This window comes from Molothrus aeneus, chromosome 1 (assembly GCF_037042795.1).
Source record: "Molothrus aeneus isolate 106 chromosome 1, BPBGC_Maene_1.0, whole genome shotgun sequence".
NCBI classification, from domain to species: Eukaryota; Metazoa; Chordata; class Aves; order Passeriformes; family Icteridae; genus Molothrus; species Molothrus aeneus.
Window position 1 is genome coordinate 2,092,223 of NC_089646.1, and position 20,274 is coordinate 2,112,496.

Consider the following 20,274-nt stretch of genomic DNA (forward strand, 5'->3'; position numbering starts at 1 on the left):
AACAGGAGAAATAATAAAGAAAGAGGGGACAGCTCTGAGAGCTTCCCAATGCTCTCCTCCAGCAGCAGCTCAGTTTCCAGCAGAAATGGGCAGAAAATGGAACTGCAGAGACCTGCACAAACACCTCCAGCCTCCAAAGGGAGCAGCCAGGGCCAGCAGTGGGAAGCAGAGAGGGCAAGCCCATAAATTACCCCCATTAGCACATTCTCTGCCTGCCCTGCACTTCCAGGGATGAGCTCAGGCCTTGCGCAGAGCTCTTGGTGGACCTCAGGGGAAGAACCACCAGCAAAGGATGGCCCAGATTGGCCATCAGGGCAGGAGATGAGAACAGAGACCCCCGAGACCCCCCAGACTCATCTGTCTTGAGAAGACCCCCAAGACTCCCCAGACTCACCTCCCTTGAGGAGCCCCCAGACTCCCCTCCCTTGAGGAGACCCTTCACATCCCCCAGACTCACCTCCCTTGAGGAGACCCCACAGACTCATTTCTCTTGAGGAACCCCCCAGACTCATCCCCCAGACTCCCCTCCCTTCAGGAAGCCCCCCAAGACTCACCTGCCTTGAGGAGCCCCCCAGACTCACCTGCCTTGAGGAGCCCCCCAGACTCACCTGCCTTGAGGAGCCCCCCAGACTCACCTGTCTTGAGGAAACCCCTCACAACCCCAGACTCACCTGCCTTGAGGAGCCCCGAGATTCATTTCTCTTCAGGAGCCCCCAGACCCCCAGACTCCCCTCCCTTGAGGAGGCCCCAAACACACCTCTCTTGAAGAGGCCTCCCCTCCAGACCTCCCTTGAGGAGGCCCCCTCAGACTCATTTCTCTTGAGGTGGCCCCAGACTCCCCTCCCCTGAGGACCCCCCAGACGCCCCCAGCCCCACCTCTCTTGAGCAGGCTGGCGCGGTAGCGGCCCTCCAGGGTGCAGTTCCAGCGCTCGAAGCGGAACTGGTACTGGCACTCCAGCGCGCTCATGCTGATGGCCTCCATCAGCGTCTCGGCCACGCCGGGGTCGCGCCGGCACATCCGGCGCTGCTTCTTCTCCAGCTTCAGGCGGTCACACACCTTGTAGTGGGCCTTGACGGCCGCCTCCTCCATTTCTGAGGTCAGAGGGAGGATGGTCAGGGGTTCGTTCCCCGTCAGCCTGCAGAGAAACACAGGGACACCATGGTGAGGGCAGGGGAAACAAAAAATTACTGCAAGGGTTCACAGAATCACAAGGCTGGCAGAGACAGCAAAGCAGAGATGGTTTAGAGAGACCTTTTGGGCTGGGGACACTCCTGCTGCAGCCTTGGCTGGGCACGGGGAGGAGACCTGTGTGCTCTGGCCAGTGCTTCTGCCCTGCCATTAAAGACCCTTCCTTCCATAGAATCACAGAATCACACAAGGTTGGAAGAGACCTTCAAGACCATCGAGTCCAACCCAGCCCCAACAGCTCAACCGAACCCTGGCCCCCAGTGCCACATCCAGGCTTTGTTAAACACACCCAGGCATGGGGACTCCACCACCTCCCCGGGCAGCCATTCCAGAACTTTATCACTCTTTCTGTGAAAAACTTTTCCCTGCTATCCAGCCTGTATTTCCCTTGAGGCTGTGTGCTCTGGTTGTGTCAGTGCTGCTGGAGAAAGAGCCCAGGGCCAGCTGAGCACAGGCCCCTTTCAGGAGCTGCAGAGAGTGATGGGGGCAGCCCTGAGTCTCCTTTGCTCCAGGCTGAGCACCCCCAGCTCAGAAATTCTCCCCCATGAAGGTGGTGAGGCCCTGGCTTAGAGGCCCCAGGTTGCTTAGAGAGGTTGTGGTTGCACCATCCCTGGAGTGTCCAAGGCCAGGCTGGACGCTGATCTAGTGAGTGCATCCCCAGCCAGGGCAGGGGCTTGGATCTAGATGGTCTTTAAGGTCCTTCCAACCCAAACCATTCTGGGATTCCATGAAATGCAGTGATAGAAATGGGGTCACTGGTGGGATCAGGATCTCCTGGCTGAGCCTCCCTGTGGATTTGATTTACAGTGAGGCTCCTCGCAGTGTGTGTGCAAGGTGGCAGCAGGAAAAAGCTAAGAGGAAATATTTGGATTTATGCTCCCTAGCAGATCTCACAGAGCTTCTTTGGGCATAAACCCTTGGCCACCTCCACCACAGGACTGTGTTTAAAACTGAAAGTGGAAAGAAATCATTTGAGGTGCCTCACTGTATGAACTTGGGGAACTGGCAAAAACACACGAGCACCACTGTCACTGTCCTGGGCATAAAGAAAAAATCATTTTAGCACACCAAGCAGAGCCAGAACCCAGCTGGGGAAGGGACAGGGCATGATTTGTCCCATCAGAGCCCAAGAGACACCCTGAGAAGGCACGGAAAGCCACCCTGCCCTCAGCAGAGGAGATCCTGACACAAAACCCAGCGAGCCACAGCCCGAGGCAGGACACACTTCCCAGGAGATGCTGCCAAAAGCTTTTACAGGACAGAACAAACTCAAAACCTAAAAAAAAAAAATCCCATAACCCCAAGAAATTCATGTCCCTTTGCCTCGTCCCCTCCCTCCACCAGCACAAGGTTCTTGACTCTACAGTGGGCAACAAAAGATGCCAGGGGACTGTTCCTGGTGTCAAGTGACAGCTGCTGGCAAAGGACCAGGCTGGCATGGTCCCCAGGAGCAGGGAGGCTGCAGGAACATCTGCTGGGCTCAGGAGAGCTCTGCTGGCCAGGCTGCTGTGCCCCACAGTGCTGGCTGTGCCCTGCTCCGGCCAGGTGCCAGTCCCACAGTCCATGGGAAGCACCACCAGGGCTCACACAGCACCTGCAGACACATTCCACAGCCAGAAAGGAAAAGATGGCTGGGAAAATCTGGGAATCCAGAGCTGGGAACACGCTGGAATGTTGCAGTCCTGCACTGGGGAAGGTTGGGCACATCTCCAGTGCTGTTGGGACATCTCCAGGGCTGCAGGAGCACTGGGAAAAATGGGGTGATGGCAATGGGAGGGGGACCTCTCTCACCCCTCTTTGCTGAGATGCTGGAAACCCCTTAAAGCCCCACCCGTCCTGCAGGAGCAGTGATTGGCTGGTTTTAATGAGTATTTCTCTCTAATTAATGGCACTGGGAAAAACGGGGTGATGGGAATGAGAAAGGAGCTCCTTCACCCAATTTGCTGAAATGCTGGAAACCCCTTATTAAAGGCCCACCTGTCCTGCAGGAGTGTGGGAACCCAGAGCATTCCTCTGACTGCCCTGGAAGGCTCAAGACCCTGGCAAAGAGGTTAAAAAGAGATTTTAGCCCACAGAGAAAATTGCCAGCTTTGTGTGAAGATGTACAAGCCACAAGAGTTTAAGCAGAATAACAGTTAATTTGTCACAATGTGAAAAAAGTAGAATTTTAAAGATTTAGAATAAAAGTTCAAAAAGCAAGATAGAGAGATCTAAGTGTGTCCTGTCCTTCTTCTTATTATTCTTGTCCTCCATCTTCTGCTCTAATAGTGACACTTCTAAATTAGAGACAGACTGTCTAACATAAGTGATAAGTATTTTTAAATTATTGCAAATAAAGTACACATAGTTCTTAGTATAAAAAACTAACACCACCCCAAAGACAGTCAGTGTGCCACAAACAGACCTACCAAACCTCAGTGAGTCAGAAAAAAATGTAATAGATAAAAAAATAAATAAACAACCTTAAAAACCAAAGCATCTCTACTTCTTCAGATGCAGAGCTAGAAAAAAAGACTCTTTAATACCTCAAAAGCCATTTCAACCACTAAAAACCCAAGACAGGAGCAGTGATTTGCTGGTTTTAATGAGTATTTCTCTCTAATTAGTGGGATGCATCCTGCCAGCAGCACAGGGGCTCAGGATGCTTTAACTCCCAAACCTTGGTGCACAATGGGCACAAAATCCTGCCCTGAGTCCCAGCCAGGCACATCCAGTACAGATCCAGTCATTACTGAGGCATTGATGAGGTGATTTAATATCAGATATATCTCAGGGAGGGAGCAAAAATGGCTGAGGTGGGACTTTTAAGACAAAGGTGGGCAGGAAAATGTTCTCCTTCAGTTACACTCAAAGGTGTTGATATCTCCAGAAAAACCCTGCAGTGATAAAAGCACAGAGGGATTGGTGGGAAACATGGAAAAATATCTTCCCTCAAGTTTTGCTCCCCCCAAAATAATAATAATAATAATAATAATAATAATAATAATAATAATAATAATAATAATAATAATAATAATAATAATAATAATAATAATAATAATAATAATAATAATAATAATAATTATTATTATTATTATTATTATATTATTAGATAATATATTTATATAATTTTATATTATATTTATTATTATATTATTATAATAATATAATAATGTATAATATATAGTATATAATATTTAATGTATTATAATATTTATTATTATTATTATTATTATTATTATTATTATTATTATTATTATTATTATTATTATTATTATTGTTGTTGTTGTTGTTGTTGTTGTTGTTGTTGTTGTTGTTGTTGTTGTTGTTGTTGTTGTTGTTGAAAAATCTGAAAGGCCAAACAGCAAGGTCTGTTTGAAGCATATTTTAACCCTTTCACTCCTGGCCTGTCCCAGCTCCTCCCCAAGGAGAGGAGGACATCACCCAGCCCTGGTGCCTCCCAAAACTCAGCCAAAGCTCCCAGGAGGCTCATTCAGGAGAGAGGTGCCTCAGCCTGAGCTTCACTGCAGCAAAGATCTGTAACAAGATCTCCAGGACGTTCATTCCTGGCTTTCCTGGTACTCTAAAGATTCACTCCTGCAAACTTTGATGGCTGGCACCAGAATCCCTCAGCTGGCAAAGGAGAGGGAGGGAGGCATCCAAACATTTCCTAAGCTCCCTCTCCCCATTTTTTTCTTTCCAGCTGAGCAGGGATTGTTCACCTAAATGGTCTGGGAAAAAGCTCCAAGGATGCTGTAGCAGATTCTCTTGGAGTGAGGAGGGAGATGTGAATTGATGCTGCAGCCAAGAATTCTGCAGAGCAATTGGTGATTCCCACCCTCTTCCCACCTTTCCCCCTCAGCTGCTTGGCTTTGGGATACTTCAAATTACACTTTCCCACAGATCAGCCTGCCTAAACTGGCTGATAGTGATGGTGTGTATCTCCAACAAAAGTCACCTAAACACAGACAAAATAAAGATCCAGGGACCAGCAGAAATGGGATTCAAGGTTCTTCACAGTGCCACAACTCTCCCACAGCTGTTGGAAGAACAACCTGGGTGACACCACGATTTACAGAGATCCACCCGTTACTACTCAGAAGCATCCCTGGAACAAGCCAAGGATAAATTGAAGGGGAAAAGGGGTTTTCCCTCACCAGCACACAGAAACCCTGCCAGATGAAGAGCAGAAGCTTGGCTTTGTAATATTTCAAAGTCCATTTTCCGACAGATCAACCTTCCAAAACTGTCTGATAGCAATGGTGTGTATCTCCAACAAAAGTCACCTAAACACGCACAAAATAAAGATCCAGAGACCAGCAGATGGCAGGAAATGGGATTCATGGAGATTCACAGAGCCACAACTGGCAGAAGAACAACCTGGGTGACACCACAATGAATCTGCCAAACACTGCCTGCATTTCGGCTCAGAAGCACACCTGGAACAAGCCAAGGAGTAAATTGAGGGGGAAAAGGGGTTTTCCCTCACCAGCACACAGAAACCCTGCCAGGTGAAGAGCAGAAGCTTGGCTTTGGCATATTTCAAAGTCCAGTTTCTCACAGATCAACTGGCCAGAAAACTGGCTGATAGCAACGGTGTTTAGGTGACAAAAGTCACCTAAACACAGACAAAATAAAGATCCAGGGACCAGCAGATGGCAGGAAATGGGATTCAAGGTTCTTCACAGTGCCACAACTCTCCCACAGCTGTTGGAAGAGCAACCTGGGTAACACAATGAACAGAGATCCTGCCTGCATTGCTGCTCAGAAGCACCCCTGGAACAAGCCAAGGATAAATCGAGGGGGAAAAGGGGTTTTCCCTGACCAGCACACAGAAACCCTGCCAGGTGAAGAGCAGAAGCCACACACACAGACCCACACACACGTTTTCCCTTCGGGGGCCCTCGGCTCCGCACGCACATTCCAGAGGCCCTGGGGACTGGGGTGAGGTGGCACTTTGCAGAGCGTGGCATCAATAACAAAGCCCAGGCAGAGGCAGGGAGAGCTGCCCCACCTGACACGCTGCTGCATGGAGCCCTTCTAATCCCATAAAGCCCTTTTATGCAACCTCAGCTGAGCGAGGTCCTGTAAGGCAACGGTGTCAGTCGGACGCTTTCTCAGCTCCTCACAAAGGCCAAGCTGTTCTTGCCAAGGAAATCTTTCAGGGGTTGTGTGTGTCTATGGTTTTTTTGTTTTTTACACACCCAAGCCATGGCTGTTACAATTAAAGTGCCAGCCAGAACCCTGTGATTGTGTAATTTTGCTCCAAGAAGGGGCTGAGTGGGATACGGAGTGGACACCTCTAAGTGGAAAAAGGTAGGAACTGGATGGTCTTAAAGCCAAGACCATCTAAGCCAAACTTAGCTGGTTCTAAGCTGAGAACCAGCTGTTCTAAGCCAAACTGTTTTAAGCTAGATTCCAAGATTCCAAAGGGTTCTGTGTGTGTGTCCACCAGGAACCTGGAGAGAGAGCAAACAGCTCATTGCACACAACCCAGGAAGATTTACCCCTCTGGAATTTGACTCTGAGAGCAACATCAACCTCCAGAGTCAAGAGACTGTTCATAGAATTCAGGATTTTAAATTTCTGCTGCAGAATTTTGCACCTTGTGGATCCCTTCCAACTCAGGATATTCTGTGGGTTTTGACCTAACCTTCCCCAATTTCTGCTCTGAGTGCAAGATCCAAAAATCAGGAAGGACCTGGCTGCCCCAGCAGCCTGAGAGGAACCATTGCAGCATCCATTGTGCTATTCCCATTCCAGTTCCACCAGTCTGAAGCCAGGAAATCAGAAGGTTTATAATTAAATCAAGTGCCACTGGAGCTGGGATCCAAGATGAGCTGTTTCCTCTGCTGTGTCCACCTGGAATGACAGGGCTGCTGAAATTCTGCATTCCGATCCCACTTCCTCCTCTGTTAGGAAATTTCTCTTCGGTCCATCTGTACAATGCCTGGATTAATTCTAGTTCCACTTTCCATATTTATCATTAATTGATGTAAAAAGCAAGACCCATCTGGTTTGCACACACTCTATTCCTGTCACTTCCTTGGTCATGAACTTCATCTCAAAGATTGCTAATTACTTTTTTTTTTTTTTCCCTGGAGTTCAATCACCCAAGGATTTGGGAGAGATCCCAAGCAGAGCCCTGGCTCTACTACACAGGCCAAGTTTTATCTGTGACATCATGGAATTATTGACCTTCCAAGAGGCAACTCAAGACAGATCCTGCTTCCCACTCATCTCAGGGGTCAAGAGTTTTTATGGCCTCATCAGCTCACACTTCCATCAGTGCCCCTGGATTTTCCCTTGTTGAAGTGGGGACTTTCCTGCTGGGGATTGGAGCAGGATGAGGCAGATTTAAGGCACCTACACAGACCTGTGAGGGCACCCTCAGTTTTGAGGTGCTCCAGAGTTTCCTTTGCAAGTGCCACTGGAGCTGTTTCCTCTGCTGCTCCCACCTGGAATGACAGGGCTGCTGAAATTCTGCATTCCTACCCCACTTCCTCCTGGATTAGGAAATTTCTCTTTGGTCCATCTGTACCTTGACTGGATTAATTCTAATTCCACTTTCCACACTAATTTTTTCCTGTGGAATTGCCACATTTTCAGCCCTTTTTCTTCTCCTTCCACCACTTTTCCTTTAATAATTAAAAAATCTTCTGGAAAATTGACAGCTTGACCACGAGTCTTCACCACAACACCTAAATTAATGATTGCATAGCTCAAGGAGTCTGAGTTATGCTGAATACCAGGCCTATATTATTTTATTTTGTACCAAATAACCTCCAGTTGCTCTCTTTCTCTCCTTTCATCACATTCCTACTCTGTGAATCTTTCCTAAATTGATTTATCACACTCATCCTCCCACAAAGGCTATTGAATATTTGAAGTATAAAAACCCAGAAGTCCAAGAAAATAATCTGAATTTCAAGGTAAGTAGTGAAGATTTGATATTTGGAAGAAGAGCTGAACATGGAAGGCTCAACCATCACATTCTGCATTGTTTGGGCTTTTAAATGTTTACAGTTTTAAGTGCCCACGTGAACTCTAAAATATCCCAGATCTCCTTAGATTACATAAAAATAAGGTTATGGATTCTCCAAACCTCAGGCTTCCAAAATGAAATCTCAGCAAGTGTTCACAAAGGTTGTTCTGTCAGAATTCCCCACTTCCACCTCACCCCTTTCCCGGTGTAATTTTTCCAGTGATCCCCTGACAAGATGCTGTGACATTGCGAGGGTCAAGGAAGGTGACAGGAGGAAAAGTGTTACTCCCAGCCTGAGGGAATCCAAACCACACAGGCCTTTACAGGACAGAGCTGAACCCCAGCCAGGAACCGAACCCAGCTTTGCTAAAACTCATCTTTGCAAGTTCCACCCGCCCTCATGGCCGTGCCAGTTCTCCTCCCTCAGGTCCATTCCCAGCCAGCTCTGCCCTGGGCTCACCTCTCCCTGTCATTGTCCCCAAACAATGGGGCCTGGCTGTGGGAGACCATGAAATAAAGCAATTATAAACTCCAGCAAAGAGCACAGCAATTCCCATCACAATTACGCCCCAATGGCTGTTTTGATCCTTATCTTCCTCTCAACAGCCTGGCCAGAGCTTTCTTTAGGTGACAACCTCTCAAATGTCACTTCCTCCTTAGCCAGCACTGCCCAAATCTCAGTTGCAGCTTCTACAGGAGTCACAGCCCCAACACAGAGGCTACTGGACACACAGAATGCACAGGATGACCAGGTTGGAAGAGACCTTCAAGGTCATCGAGTCCAACCCAGCCCCAACAGCTCAACCAAACCCTGGCCCCCAGTGCCACATCCAGGCTTTGTTAAACACACCCAGGGATGGGGACTCCACCACCTCCCCGGGCAGCTCTCGGGGTCTCTGGCTGCTCACAGTGACCCTGAGATGTGTTGGAAAGTCTCTTTTCCCAGACCAGCAGTTGAAGGAGTCAGAGCTCTTCGTTTCTTGGTCTCAAGGTTGTTTATTGTTCCTTATCTATAAAATTCTTTCTCCTGTCCAGGCCAGCTCCGCTCAGCAGCACAGACAGAGGCACTCTGCCTGCCCCAGGGCTGTGTTATCTTTTTATACTAAAAACTACATGTGCAATATTTACAGTTACTTCCCAATACCCATCACCTGTGTTAGACACTGAGCTTCTGCTCTAAACCAATCCCAAAGTGCCACCATCACAGCAGAAGATGGAGGCCAAGAAGGAGAAGGAGAAAGGCTGGACACGCCCAGATTCCTCCATCTTGCCCCCTGAACCCCCAGTCCAAAAACCCCAAAAATCTATTTTTCCACCCCGTGATAAATTCACTGTCATTCTACTTAAACTTTCGTGGCTTGTAATTCTTCATATAAAAGTTGGCAATTGTTTTTTCCAAGGGCTCAATCAAAGGCACAGGGGTCTTGGGCTCTGTGCCAGGGTCTCTGAGCCCCCTGGGCAGGGGCTCGAGTCCTGCAGGGCAGCCAGAGGAATTCCCTGGGCTCCCACAGGCAGCCATTCCAGAACTTTCTCACTCTTTCTGTGAAAAACTTTTCCCTGCTATCCAACCTGTATTTCCCCTGGTGCAGCTTGAGGCTGTGTGCTCTGGTTGTGTCAGTGCTGCTGGAGAAAGAGCCCAGGGCCAGCTGAGCACAGGCCCCTTTCAGGAGCTGCAGAGAGTGATGGGGGCAGCCCTGAGTCTCCTTTGCTCCAGGCTGAGCACCCCCAGCTCCCTCAGGGCTTCCTCACAGGACTTACTACAACATTACACACTCCCAAAAACACCAAGTGGGGGTGAGAGGCCCTTCAAAGCTCACAGCATCAAGGTGGGAAGCAGCCAAACCCCACAGCCCTGCTCCAAAGGAGAGCATGTGCTTGATGGGTTTTTCTAATGGAGGTTTCTGGGGTTTGGGGATAGAGGGAAATCCTCTAAGGTCCTTGGATCAGCTTCTGAGCAATGGGGAGGAGGAGGAAAGAGGATAAAAGCAACAGCACAGGGGAACTTCCAACCCAGCAGATCCCACTCACCAGGGAAGGAAGCACCAGTCTCCTTGTGGAATCTGCTCAAACAGATTTTTGGGGTTTTTTTTAGGGAAAAAAGATGCAGATTCTTGTAGGTTTCAATCATTCAAGCTCTCTTCAACCATGCCTGGATAGATCCATGCAGTGGCTTCCTCTGAGCCATCTCAGGATGGACACGTGGACATGGAAGGATCCAAAACCTCAGGTCCTACCCAGAGTTATTCCAGCATCCAGCAAAAAGGGAAAACAACAGCTCCTTCTGGACAAACTAAACCAATGGTGCAAACCTCCTGCTTGGCCCTCTCCAGCACAGCTCTCCTGATGGCTTCCAGCACTCAGCTACCACTCTGATCCCAAAGTTCTTTTTGGGTGCTACCACAGAGTTTCCTATTTCAGATGTAGATGAAGCTCACATGGAAGTTGGGAGATTTCTCCAGGCCTGCACTGGGGAGAACACTGGACTCCAACCACCAGCAGGTTTTTAAATCAGTTCAGAAGGGATTGCTCTAGGAATGGGACAAAACATGGATGGTTTTCTCCCAGATACAGGACGGTTGCTGCATGTATAAATAAACTTTCATCCAATTTCCTGCCAAAACAGGTCCTCACCTTCCCCTGGACAAATTACCAAAAAGTTTGGCATGTGACATATAAAGGAAAAAACCTCTCAGTGGATGAGCAGGGTAGAGATGTGACAGAGCTCAGCTGTGGAGGGCTGGAGATGCTCCCATTCCTGCAGAGGACTTCACAGGATGGAGGTGCCATGAGGAACAGCTCCACCAGGAGAACCACAAGGAGCTCCTCCAAGCTGCTGCAGCATTCCCCTCTCCTGCAAAGCAGGAAGCCTGCACAGGTTATGAATTAAAACTCACTGAAGGGAGGATTTGCCTTCCCTTCCCCAGTGAGGGGGAACAAACTCAGCAGAGGAAAGAATCAATTTCGGCTCTTTGGTGGCGCACCTGAACCACAAGGCTGAAGAATTTCTCCTCTTTCCCCCCTCCTCTCCTTACACCAAACCTTCCTCAGGAAGTTTCCAGCCCAGCAGAGCAAAAGACAATTTGATTTTAGGTAAAAACCTCAGCCCCAAGACATAATTCCCCTAGGAAGGACCCATTCTGTCCACAAACAAGCAGAAACAGAGAAAGAGGGTGGGGAGGGAAAGGTTGTTTCCTCTCCCCTTCATCCTCTCAAGAATGAAACAGCAATCAGGGAGATTTACAAAGGATTTTCAACCCAACCGTGCCAGTGGAATGCACGGGCCAGGCGGCAACAGGGGCTTTCAGTGCTGAGTTAAGAGGCATTAGCTCTGCCCCTGGCAGCCTGTGCCAGGAATTATCCCCCCACACCATCCCCTCCTTGGCTGGACAGCTCCTGAACCCCCAGTCCAAACCCCTGCTCCTTGGCCAGCCACTGATCATTTGTATTTAATTTATTTTAATTTATTTATTTGATTTTTTTATTTTATTTATTTTAATTTTTTAGCCTAACATCATTTCTTTTGGCCCGGAGCCTCCTGCAGCATAGGCAATGAGGAGTTGGGAGTTTGATGCAGGGAAGCAGGAAAAGTGCAATGGAAGATGAAGAATTAACCCAGAGAAGAAAATAAAAGGTTTGTTTTAACCCATTAACTCCACGCGGTCTAGAGGGGAGGAAAAAAAAAAGTCAAAAGCCCAAAAAGGGACAGATTTTTACAATATTGGGGCTTTTGTTGGGGTTTTTTGGGGGGAGGGGGGAATATTTTGTGGGTTTTGGGGTTTTTTTAACACTACTGAATATCCTCTCATCCCAGGATCTCAGCTCCATCCCTGACACAGGGTTAGAGAAATTCACGCTCTCAAGCACAGGCTGAGATTGTTGAGGTGTCCTGTGCAGGGCCAGGAGTTGGACTCAATCCTTGCAGGTCCCTTCCAACTCAAGATATTTCATGATTTTTAATCTAAAATTGGGCCGAAAATGACATAGAAGACAAAGGACATTTCTAGGTGCCAGTTATAGAAGATAAGAATCATCACCCTGCCTTGCTTTTCAGCAGTTTTTGGTGGGATTCAGGACCAGGAAAGGACAACAAATGTCATGGATCACATGACAGAACACAGCAAAAGATTTTATACAAGATTTTAAAGACAGGAGACCAAAGGAGGTGGCCCAGGGGCTCAGTGGTCTTGAGCCCCATGGAAACCTATCTGCTCCTACCACAAATCCCAAATTCCTAGAAGCCAAAATGCTTCAGAAACAGCTTTGATTTTCTGTTCCAAGCAAAGAAAATCCAAGTTCATGATCTTTCTCACCAGCTTCCCTCATCTGGGAAGAGTTGCACAGAATAAATGATATTGGGCATTTGAAATCTAAACAAAGAGGCCCAAAAGCCCCATAAATGTTTGTTCCCTGTGCTTCTTGCACTGATGCTGCTTTCTATTTATTTATTTTACCAAGAAGGAATCAGAAAGCACCACACAGGGGGTAAGGACATTCCTTCAAAAGGGTAATTCCAGCTCTCAAAACACCTCCTGCCCATCCTTCTTTGAAGGATCAACTGTCCAATTAAGAAATGACACCTCAATTATTTTTACTTTTAACCCAATAACCAACCACCCATGCCCTGCAATGGGGACTTTTTTATCCAATTACACAAAACCCAAACCCATGGAGGAGAAGGGAAAGAAGGAGAAGAAAGAAGGAGGAGAAGGAGGAGAAGGAGGAGAAGAAGAACCAAATCCTGCAGATCCAGCCAGGGCTGGAAGCTCCACAGGGAGAGCTCTGCTCAGGCCAGTGCAGGGATCAGACCTTTTGACTCAGACCAGGCACAGCATTAAAAAATAATAAAATAATAATAATAATAATAATAATAATAAATGGCAGCCATTGAGAAGGGAGCCGTTTTTCCAAAGTGCACATCATTAAACGTCAAGGCTCGCTGCCACCGGATGTTGTGGAGCCCAGAATGATGAACAGACTCCAAAATGGATTAAACAAACTCAGGAAAGGGAGGTTCAGGCAGCTGGGTGATGAAACACGAGGGCTCAGGAAGCCTTTAAACCACAGGCAGCCAGCAGGACACGTCAGGAGCCACATCACTGCTCCCAGCTCTCCTTGGAACCCCCAGAGATCCATGAGCGGTTGGAGAAACCTTTGATTTGACCCCAAATGGCAGCTGTTGTGTTCCCAACCACCTGCAAGATGCTTCTTGCTGCAGTCACAGCATTTGGACATTTAACACTGAACCCATCTGCACTCTGGAACCCTTTGGATGGCAGCAGGAACGGCCCCAGAGGTGTCAAGCACACAGCACACTGATATTTTACCAACTGGGGCCTTCCAGGGCTTAAAGGAGTCTGATAGAGAGAGAGAGAGACTTTTTACAGATAATAATAAAGGAATAAGTCAAATCTCATTCTTTTTTGCCAGGGTCAGGATTAAATGTGTGAGATGGAATTTCTTGTTGGGACACAGATGTTTATCAGTTCTTATCTCTGTCACACTCTCACAAACCCTGAGTTCTGCAGCGCTTCACTCCAACAAACCAAAAATGGAGCCCCATCTCTCTCTGCAAGGCCTTTGAAGGATCAACTGTCCAATTCAGAAATGACACCGAAATTATTTTCACTTTTAACCCAATAACCAACCACCCATGGCCACAATGGGGACTTTTTATCCAATTACACAAAACCACCCAAACCCATGGAGGAGAAGGAGAAGGGGAAGAAGAAGGGGAAGAAGGATCAGCCTCCGCCCCAAAACTTCCATCTTGCTTTATATCCGTTACTATATTCTTAAACTCTAAGTTTCCCACCCTGTGATATCACACACTTCTATCCAAACTCCACACCCACAATCCCAGTTCTGTCATTCCATTTTGGAAGCTTCTCCAGGGCCTCAGGTCAGTGCAGTGTTCTCTTGGGGGTCAGTGCCTGGCAGCACAGAAAATCTGAAATTCTCAGCAGCCAGGGCTCCAACAGGAACAGGACAAAGGGGGGAATGGTTTTAAATAAAGATATTTAGGTGAGGTGCTGCAAAAAATTCTTGGCTGGTGAAAACCAGGTTGTCCAGAGAAGCTGTGGCTGCCCCATCCCTGGAAGTGTCCAAGGCCAGGCTGGATGGGGCTGGGATCAATCCCAGCAGGGCTCCCACCCACGGCAGCCCCGGGCACGCTGGACTGTGGGCACAGCTCCCACAGCCATGTGTCAGTGTCAGTCTCCCCCTGCCAGGGAATGCATCTGACTTCCCACTGAATTCCTGCTTGTCTCCCTCACACCTCAGCCAGCCCTTCTGTCCACTTTGGGGGGTTGTGACCGTGTTCACAGGGGTTTTAGGATGAGGGAAGAGACGAGGATCTGACTCCATGTTTCAGAAGGCTGATTTATTATTTTATGATATATATTACATTAAAACTATACTAAAAGAACAGAAGAAAGGATTTCATCAGAAGGCTTAGCTAAGAATAGAATAAGAAGGAATGATAACAAAGGTTTGTGGCTTGGGCTCTCTCTGTCTGAGCCAGCTGTGCTGTGATTGGCCATTAATTAGAAACATCCAACATGGGCCAATCCCAGATGCACCTGTTGCATTCCACAGCAGCAGATAATCATTGTTTACATTTTGTTCCTGAGGCCTCTCAGCTTCTCAGGAGGAAAAATCCTAAAAAAAGGATTTTCCATAAAAGATGTCTACGACAGGGGGTGAAGGCTGCCCAGCTCTGCAGCAGCAGGGTCTGGCTGGGGCTGTCCCTGCCTTGTCCCATCTGGGGGATAAATGGTGCCATCCATCCCCAACACTGCCTGGTCTGTTCCCAGCCGATGCTGCAGCCACAGAGCTGCCCTTGCCCAGACCACAGAGCCTGGCAGCCAGGCAAGAAACTCCTTGGAGCCGAGGCAGCAGCTTCCCTGTGCACACACACACGCTCCAGCAGCACAGCAGCTAAAGAGAAAATCAAGGTTACTCGCCAGACTACATAAATGAAATTAAACCTTTGAGTGCAAAGAGCTCGTCGAGTTCATTTGGACAGAAAAACAACTGGAGAATGAGCTTCTTCCTCCTTCCCCAGCCCTAGCTTTACATCCAGGACCTGGAGGTCCCAGCTGGAAGCAGGGACTGGCTCTTGGTCAACTTCTGGATAAATGACAACTTCTAGAAACAAGCATGTGGATTCAGGGAGGAGGGGTGTCAGCTCCCCCTCCCCTCCCAACGTTACCAGCCCCTATTAGATATCCCTGGGAGGTCAGCTCATGGAGGATTGGGATGGTTGGGCGGTTTGACACATCATCTCAGCTATTTTGGGAGCAGTTTACGGGTCTGCAATTCCTCCCCTGCACAGCCCCGATAGCTTTTCCACTCTAATGTCACATTATCCTCGTGGCAGGTTTCAAAACTAAACAGGTGAAAAAACAAACATTCAGGGCACTGCACAGAGCAGGATGCACCAGAGGCTTTGGGGTGATGGGGTGGTGGAAGTTCATCCTCATCCTGAGGCCCAGCACAGGTTGTGGGAATCCCTTGTGAGCACAGAGGTTGATTCCTTACAAAACCCAACAGGAAGACACTCAAAGGCTCTTGCAGGAAACTCATCCCATGCCCAAAGGTGTCTTGTGAATGACACTTCCTGGAGGAGCCCTGCAGCCCTGAGGTTTCAAATGGGACTTTAATGGTCAAACCTCAGCTAAACAAAGCAGCCCTGGCCAAGGTTTCAAACTCAGGTAAGGACGAGCCATCAATGCAGGGGAATGTTCTTGTTGCTCCATTCTGTTACCAACACCAGGAACCAAGCTCTGCTCCAGACTCAGGGGCACTGTTTGGTCCTTCCTTCCCCGCCTTCCACACACCCTGAGCACTGCTCTTGTCCTGGGGCCCCCCCAGCCCTGCTCCTCCACACCTCAACCTGTCCCAGCAAGAGGAAAAGGGAAAGAACAAACAGGGTGAGCATCTGCCCCCAGCCTCCTGATGTTCCTTCACCACCTTCCTCCAAGGGCTGCATCCAGGCCCAGCTCTGGGGAAGGGAAGCAGAGGCTGGGACTGGGGTTAATCAGAGGGGACAAACAGATCAATATTGATGTTTTTAACAGACCCCAGCTCCCTTTCCAATGTGACTTGACTACAGAACACTGGCAAGGACCTCAGCCAGAGCTACCCTGGCCAACACTTCAGGTGAACACCCTCAGGATCCTTGCTGAGTTCAGCACATACCTGGGGCTTTTTTATACTACAAAAAGTCTGTCTGAACAAAGAGCCACATTAGCCAAAATACCCCAGGCCAGGGAAAGCCACAGTTTTATTCTGTGGACTGCACAGCATCCATAAAAAATGGGAAAAAGAGGGAGAGCCTTTTTTTTTTTTTAATACAGTGATAGGAAAAGCAGAAAGAGTTTTAAACTAAAAGAGGAGATATTTTGATTAGATACAGGGAAGAAATTCTTCCCTGCAAGGCACCACACACCTGGAAGTGTCCAAGGCCAGGCTGGGTGAGGCTTGGAGGAACCTGGGATGGCAGGAGGTGTCCCTGCCCATGGCAGAGGGTGGAATTTTAAAGTCCCTTCCAACCCAACCCAACCCAAGCTCTGGTTTGCTGATCCACTTCAAAGCAATGCATTTGTGCTCAGTAATTGAAAGGCAAATCCTTTGTGCATTAAAGCAGCACGTGGGGCACACTCCACCAACCAGTATTAAGGAAAGCATTTCCTTCCTGTATTGATCACCCACCCACCCCACAAAGTGGCATTAAAAAGGCAGAGAGGGAAGGACAACAAGCCAAGTGTTATACATAGCGAATTCTGATTAGATTATGAAACTTTAAGAAGATCTTAACAAGTGGACAGTGTGCATTTTACATAATTAGCTTGTTGCTTATAAATGCCTCCCATAGTGCCAATGGCAGATTTTCACCACCTAAAATAGCCTAAAGCTGTCGGATTCAAGAGCCCCTGCCATCCCAATTTAGATCAACTCAAACACAGAAAACCACGAGGTGGTTTCGTTACACCAAGATTAAGAATTGAATCGGCTCTTGTGTGCCTGGATGGTGGAAGGGGTAAAAGATTACAGAGGGCAAAGACACATTATGTCACCATGTGCCACCCCAGCCCAATCCCCACTGAATGTGGCAGCTGTTCCTCACTGGGTCTTGGGAGATTTTGGGTCACTTTTGGGGGGACAGAGCCTGGCTTTAGGGCTGGATGCGAAGTTGTGGGATGCCACAGCTGCATCCATATTCATGGAGCTGAGAGCTGCTGCCCAGCTCTGTGAGACTCCTCCTTCATCAAACTGGGGCTGTTCCACTCCAATTCCAAGAAGCAGCTCGGAGCAAGCCTCGAGTTACAACCACTGCCTAAAAAAGGTGACCTCAGGAGCAGCCAAGCAGGTAAAGAAACCATTTGATTTGCAAGCTGGGAGTGTTGGAGAAGGAAGTCCCAACAAAAGCAGAGCTACACTGTGTTATTCCTCTGCCCTCCTGCACTTAAAGGGAAAAACATTTTCAGTTATAATTAAAAAATGCAAGAAAACGTTATTCCTCTGCATCCCCGCAGTTAAAGGGAAAAACATTTTCATTTCTAATTAAAAAGTGAAGGAAAATGTTATTCCTCTGCCAATCCTCTGCATCCCTTCAGTTAAAGGGAAAATCATTTTCAATTCTAATTAAAAAGTGCAAGGAAACCTGATAGGAGGTATCCTGAGGAAAAACCCTCACGGGAAGAGTGTCCACAGGTTTAGAGTCATCCCGGCAGGTAAACATCATCCACAACACCTTCAATCAACCTGTGTGAGTTCCCATTTCCTGAAACAGCCATCAAAAGCTCAGAAAAGCAGCAGAGCAGAAAGGCAGTTCCTAAATCATGGGTTATGCAGAAAAATGAGGTTTTATCTTCACCTGCAGAACAGAACTGAGATCCTGGGTCTTTTCAGCACTGGGTCCTTTCAATATCCCACACTGGGCATTTCCAAGTCCCAAAGAACTTGAGGAAAAAGGGAAATGTTTCTGGTACCCTCCAAGAGAGCTGGAGAGGGACTGGGGACAAGGGATGGAGGGACAGGACACAGGGAATGGCTCCCACTGCCAGAGGGCAGGGATGGATGGGAGATTGGGAATTGGGAATTCCTGGCTGGGACGGTGGGGAGGCCCTGGCACAGGATGCCCAGAGCAGCTGTGGCTGCCCCTGGATCCCTGCAAGTGTCCAGGCCAGGCTGGATGGGGCTCGGAGCAGCCTGGGACAGTGGAAGGTGTCCCCTGCCCACAGCAGGATAGTGCCATGATGTTGAGTTTTTATCTTTTTTTTCTCTATAAGGCTTTTTAAGGACAAATTGTCTAATTAAGAAATGATACTTGAATTATTTTCACTTTTAACTTAATAACTAACTAGTCATGTTTCACAATGTGGACTTTTTATCTAATCTTATACTACTACTTAAACTCATGAAAAAGAAGGATTAGTTTCTGTTTTAAAACTTCTATTTTGTTTTATATATATTACTACATTCTAATATTTTAAATTCTAACTTCTCCATTATGTGATATTATACACATTAATTCGAACTATACACTCATAATTTTAGTTTTATCATTTAATTTGGGAAGCTTTTCTACAGCCTCAGGTCAAATGCAGCGTTCTCTTGGTGCTGTCAGTGCAGAAAGTCTAAAATTTTCAGTAACCAGGCTTCCAACAGCATGAGATGATTTCTCCTTTACCCTTCTAATCCAAACTATTGAGTGATTCTATGATTTCCCTTTGAGTCTAAAGAGTTTTACTCTTTAGACCTCAGAAATGGGGGATTTGAGGGGGTCTATTCCCCAACCCATCTCCAGTACAGGGTTTGAATCTTTTCCTTTGGAAAGATTGCTGGGTTTCAGCTGAATGGAAGGCATTGGGTTTCATCTGTGAGAAGCTACAGAGAGGCCAGAAGTCCCAGCTGAGAGAGACCCCAATAATTGACACATTTGGGAAAAGCCAAGTGCAATTTCTGCACAGAGCACTGACCCAGGAGGATGTTCTGCCTCACAACACAAAGTGCTTGTGTTGAAAACACAGGATCCATTCCCAACCCAGGCCTGGACAATCAGTTTTCTAAATATTCAGAGCTGACATCTCATTTGAAATAATTATCTGCATCCCTAAATTCCTCTGAAAACACCCAGAATGCTACAGAATCCATCTGTGAAAGAGATGAAGAGATTTGAAAGTTTGGGGTCTAAATTATTCCTTGTGAATTCCTTTGGGAACTAGGAGTGGAAGAAGCAAAAGGAACAAAATCATTACAGGCAAATTACCTGAATTTGAGCCACTCAAGGGCCAGGAAACATCAGCATAATTCTATGTATGCAGTAGGAAATCAATTCTACTAAAAATAATAGAAAAATGGCCATACTCTGCAAGGCAGCAGAATCCTTTTCCACATTCCCATCTTTTCTTAATTCCCAAAGGGCAACTAAAGGGGAAGGAGGCAGTGGGCAATGGGAGGAGCAAACTCATTTTTGAGAATTAAAATTCATTCTCATAGTGTCACAATAAAAGGCAAATTCAGGGAAAGAACATACACAGTTGTTCCCAAGTCATCAGTATTCCTCATTTTCCAGGCTTTAGGTTTCCCTGCTGTGACAACAAATACAGGATGACCTACAATAATTCCAAGTACTCCAAAGTAATGAAAAGAAATCTGATTTTCAGCATCAGGAGCAATGCTGGAGTAAGTGAACTCCTGACAGCTTTCTCTGAGCTCTGTGTCAGACAGCACCTTAAAAACACCCACGAGGACCCAAATGTGTTTTCCATGGAATACAGAACATGGATAATGTGTTCTAAATCAGCCCTGGGGCCAGGCAGTTAATGAGAACAGAAAAGAAATATTCAGTAATTGCCCATTCACTGCAAGGGGAGAGGAATTGCAGAACAAACCTCGCATGGAATCACGGGACAGAATTCCATGGCAGGGTGCAGGCACGGAGGGGATGACTGAGGTAACTCCTCTGGAGCTTCCCAAATTAAACTCTGAGCTCTTAATTAGCAGTAATTGTGCAGTAAAAGGTGTCTCCTGATACCCGAGGTGCTGGCATTAAATCACAGAGTACATCTGGATTCACTTGCAGATGCACTTTGGTGGTTATGCTCAGTTTTTCATG

General features: G+C 47.4%; 1 protein-coding gene across 1 annotated transcript in view; it reads right to left on the minus strand.

Moving 5' to 3' along the window:
• WNT9A (Wnt family member 9A) overlaps nt 1-20,274 on the minus strand; it is a 59,188-nt gene that overhangs the window by 15,886 nt on the left and 23,028 nt on the right. The window contains exon 2 of the mRNA XM_066553351.1: nt 877-1,136. Within this exon, the coding sequence (XP_066409448.1) occupies nt 877-1,136 (260 nt within the window). The remainder of the gene's footprint in view (nt 1-876; nt 1,137-20,274) is intronic.